General features: G+C 41.6%; 1 protein-coding gene across 1 annotated transcript in view; it reads left to right on the top strand.

The window, feature by feature from the left end:
• Positions 1 to 4,317, top strand: part of LOC144966709 (U3 small nucleolar RNA-associated protein 15 homolog) — a 14,756-nt gene extending 10,439 nt beyond the window's left edge. Inside the window, exons 3-4 of the mRNA XM_078903480.1 lie at positions 3,087 to 3,271; positions 4,179 to 4,317. Coding sequence (XP_078759606.1) covers positions 3,087 to 3,271; positions 4,179 to 4,311 — 318 coding nt within the window. The 3' untranslated portion in view covers positions 4,312 to 4,317. The remainder of the gene's footprint in view (positions 1 to 3,086; positions 3,272 to 4,178) is intronic.
• Positions 4,318 to 5,000: the final 683 nt, after the last annotated feature.

The following is a 5,000-nucleotide window of genomic DNA, read 5'->3' as shown; positions in this document are numbered from 1 at the left end:
TTTTTATGTTTCTTTTTTCAATATAGCGCAATTTCCACTAAACGCACTCAAAGCGCTTTACAAAGGGTCTCTGACCAACAGCAATGCTTAACACAAAAGAACGAGAGTAGTTCGATTCTGTATTTGAGTACCGCCCGGGGGTCCCTTTTGATACATTCGACAGGGAGTCTTATTAGTACCATATCGTCGTACTTTGAAGACGCTCATGTATTTTTCAGATTTTGCCAGAAAACTTGACCTTTCAAATATCGATCGATTCAAATTAAAACGACGCTCATCTTGTCTCGGGATTTAATAAAAGAAGTCCCAAGATAAGAAAGTAAATAAAATGAAATATAGTTCCCTTTATTCATGACCAATAGGAATTTTTTAAATCTAAGTTCTATTTCAAGGGTTGACTGGAATAACCCAGGCGTCATCCGCAGTGCAGATCTGCAAATTGAGCTGGGACGAGATGACTTGCTCAATGCCATACAACTCGATGGTTAGTCGAACTCTGTATTTTTTTGGGTACGACGGAGTAAAGACCATAAAACTAAACCACGCTGTCCCATTGAGACGAGCGTCATTTTGATATTTAAGTCCCAGGTTTAAAAGTTTTTGACCAGATGGGCCTCATTTTAATGGAGCAGTCGTAGCCAATAATTTTTATTTCTACGAATTCGTGTGTTTGGTTTTCCAAGTCTAATGTAGATTTGAATCATTGCCTGTCACGTGTTTTCCGGTTTGAGTCAGAATTTCAATGGGTACATAATGTATTTTTACTGGAATTTAGCACTCAGAAAGGGGTCGGTCTATGTGTTTGCATAAAAAACGTTCAGTAAATTTTTGTCTCCTGAATTCATTGGCATCCCCGCAAGAAGTCTCTCAGGTTTAAGACTTTTTGGACTCCTGTGCTGAAGCGATGAATACGTTTCTACTGTTGCCAAAGACAATGATGATAATGGTGGTATGCGGCTATTTGGTCTTGTGGGTATGACACTCGCTTTTGGATCGGAAGGCCCCGGATTCGAGCCTCGCTCGGCACATAGTTGAATCCTTGGAAACGGCTCTTTACTCACATTTTCTCAACGTTATCATGTGTAAAATGAGTACCTGGCCATTAACAGCGTTGTCTCTGCCCGAAAAAATTGTAAAATCGCCTAACAGGCGTCATGCCACGTCCACATGTTAAATGTTGCTGTTGCCCAGCTTTGTTAAGCGCTTTGATCACGTTTAGTGGATATTGCGCTATATAAAAGCTTAAGTTTAGTTTAGTTGCGGCTACGATGACGACAACGATACAGACGAAACTTACCTCATCATACCTTACTACATATCACACAATCGAAGACGAAATATCATTCCCCGCATCCCCGGGAATTTTAACCAGTTAACTGCCGTCATCGTCTTCTGGAGAGACACGCATTTTAGAAATTTGGCCAGAAAACTCGTCCTTCAAAATAATATCGATTGATTTAAAATGACCCTTACCTTGAGCAAAAATTCTCAAATCTGGGACTTGATTGAAAGGCTCGTATAAAGTCCCAGGTTTGAAAGTTTTCGCCAAGATGAGGGTATAGATAGTATGCGCTTGTCTAAGAATCTCACAACAGTACCATCCGGAAATACATCGACCGAACACACAAAGTTGTGTAACCTTAAACGTTTATAGTCTGGTTAATAAAAATTTTAGTGAGAACGCGTATGGCAAAAAACAATAACAAAGTCTAGAGTGACGTCAACTTCGTTCTATCTCTATATTTGATTTGAAGGACGAGTTTGATTGTGTGTTGGTTTTTTTTTTTGGATCAAATTTTGGAAAAAAATACTTGTCTTTTTCCAGAGTACGGCATTTAACGGTTAATCAATCTTGGTGAGCGAGTTCCAGAACAGACAGTCGGTCCATTTAGATGGGCAGCGCCGATAAGCTGATCTTCTGGTTGTATAGAAATCCATACTTAGGTACAGATAACCCGCTCCTCCGTATCAATGTAGAACGGGGGGAATGACGGGAATGCGTCTGCTCCGCGTTTATTATAATGAAGTTTTGGTTATAATAAAGGCCATCATGCCTCGGAGTGACCGGAACTATTTTTATTTCAGCTCGCTCGGCGGATTCGCTGGATGATAATGATATGATATGAAGATGTGAAGGACGGACGGAATGACCTTTGGGTTACTAATAATCTCTCCTCCTCCTCCCCTCCCTCTCTCTCTCTCTCTCTCTCTCTCTCTCTCTCTCTCTCTCTCTCCCTCCCTTATGTCTGACATTGTTTCATATACACTTTCATTGTTTCACATATTATATACTTCTTCATAATAAAATATATTTCGATCTCTTCTCTCGCCTCGACAGTCTCTCCGTTTTTACAACCCCCCCCCCCCCCTTCCACCTTTTAAAATTTTGAACTTGTATATTATATTATAGTACTTCTAATCACCCAGCAGTTTATAGATTGTTTTTAACGTTACAGAAACCGGGATAAATTCCTATAGCCCTTAATAATATTTTGGCTAGTTGGGAGTCACTTAAATCGGTCGGTGACATCTTGTTAAATATCAACTCAATGTTTTCTGATCAAGATGTCGTAAAATAAAAAGTGCACGGTAACATTGCTGTTACTGCTGTCTTGATGAAATGTATATTATCGGATCGTACGGCTATGTGGTCTAGTGGTATGACACTCGCTTTCGGACCGGAAGATCCTACTCGGTTCTGGCCAACTTCCCTTGTTTAAAATTCGTCGGTACAGTCCCGATTCTGCATTTTGTGGAAAACATTTTGTCCCCCAAATGACTTTTTCCAAGTTTGGCAGCTTTGTCACGGGGGCAGCGTGGCTCAGCGGTACCGTCTTTGCTTCGTACCCGAAAGTTACCGAGTTCGATCACCCGCCGCTGCGCTTTGTGGCCTTGAGCAAGTCATTCTCCCTAGCTCCATTTGCGGAGCTTTACTGTGGCTGACGCCTAGGTTATTCCAGTCTTCCCTTGGATTACTCACAAGAGACAAATTTCCCCGATGGGATGAATAAAGGGAATTTTATTTTTATTTAATTTTTAATAATGATTTGTTATTATTTGTCTGTGTATTTTGTTGTTTTGAACAGATAGAATTATACGATGGCTCCGACTGTTCCCAATTGGCCACGATGGGCCGGTTCCAGGGACTCGTCCACTCTTGCAACTTCCGGAACGACGGTCTGCTTCTGGTGGCCGGCACGGAGGACAAGTACATCAAACTCTTCAAAACGGGCACCCGCTCTCTGCTGAGGACTTTTCTAGGGCATTGGGGGTGAGTAGTTGTTGTGTTGGGTAGGTGTTGTTTTCTCTAATTTTCAGTATGGAGCATTTTCGAGTAAGGAAGATATTTTTAGCACCCCATTCTTTTAGAAGAAAGAGTGATTGGCTTCCTGTCTTTCCAGATATTCTTGATAAGGAACAAATTGACATCATTCAGATCTTTGTTATTGTTTTTAGACAGCCATTATAGTGATTAGTTCTCACTAAATTATATCAATCCTACTGTAGACGGTCAAGGTAACACATAGTTTTGTGTGTTGGTACCGGCTACCGAATGTTGTGAGTATTCTACCTAAACGCATAACACATTAGGATTTGCTTAGAAGCGAGCAAAACGTTTCTTTTTCTCTCTTACCATTAGGCTTTGTGAGAAATACAGTCCAACCTCGCTCAACTACAATGTTTGTTTTTTTCTATTAATCCACTGACTCGTGCTCATCAGTTAGTGCGTTCCCCGAGCGAACGTCGTATATATGAGTATAATTGAGTAATTCATCGTTTATTTCTGCACTGCGGTTGACGCCTGGGTTATTCTTTTTATCCATAAATTGTTCGTAGGCAGGTAGAATTATGTGCAGTTGTTTTATTTATTTATTTATTTATATGTGATGGAGTCACTCAATTTCTTCGACATGCAGCAAACGAACCAACATTTTTATTTGCAGTCTTGATAACCCAGATTGTTTAAGGCTCATTGTTGTTATGAAATTACTCTCGAACCGACGCAAGATATTGTCTATTTCAACGATGTTAAATTAAATTAAACCCATCATTGCGTTCAGTAATTAGTCATCAGACCTGCTAATATGTGGACGTCGACTCTTAACTGATGGGCGCGAGTGTGTGTGGGCACCTCAAACGTTTCCTTTACCCATATTATTTTATACTTCCCGTCCCAGAGCTGTCCACGTGACTAGATTCTTGAACGACGGATTCCGGATCGTGTCTGGCTCCGACGACAATTCGGCGAGAGTGTGGGACATCCCTACGGAGACCAACACTGTCAAGTACTGGGAACACAAGGTAAGTTGATATACCTCTCTCTCTCTCTCTCTCTCTCTCTCTCTCTCTCTCTCTCTCTCTCTCTCTCTCTCTCTTTATCTATCTATCTATCTATCTATCTGTCTGTGCTCTGTATCTTCTTGTGCGCGCTCTCTCTCTCTCTCTCTCTCTCTCTCTCTCTCTCTCTCTCTCTCTCTCTCTCTAATATCTATCTTCACCACTCTATCTCCCCCCCTCTCTCTTTTCCTCCCTCTCTCACTCTCTCTCTCTTTCTCTCTCTCTCTCTCTCTCTCTCTCTCTCTCTCTCTCTCTTCACTCCCCTTCCCCCCTCTCTTCTCTTTCTCTCTTTCCCCCCCCCCCCCCACCCTCTCTGTCTCTTCTCTCCTTGCCCATACGCATAAAATAAATGTGGTCAGAAAACTTGTGCAGGTTTGAGAGGGCTATTTTAATCGATCGCTATATTTATTTGTAGGACTAGTTCTCTGACCAAAATATTAGATACGTGTTTTTCTCACAGAGTAGGGCATAAAAAGATAATGGTAATGGGTTATCTTACACCTAAGACAAGATGCATCAGACGGCTACTACTTTTTACCTTCTTCTACTTCTAATTTGTCTCTGGGAATGATAATGCGGTGTCAGAGTACTTGCAATACGGATTGGATGTATGAGGGTTGTGTGTGTGTGTGTGGGGGGGGGGGGGGGGGGGGGGGGGGGGG

This window comes from Berghia stephanieae, chromosome 2 (genome assembly GCF_034508935.2).
Source record: "Berghia stephanieae isolate SIO BIC M18660-M18661 chromosome 2, UCSD_Bste_1.3, whole genome shotgun sequence".
NCBI lineage: Eukaryota > Metazoa > Mollusca > Gastropoda > Nudibranchia > Aeolidiidae > Berghia > Berghia stephanieae.
This window is presented reverse-complemented; position numbering and strand designations above follow the sequence as displayed.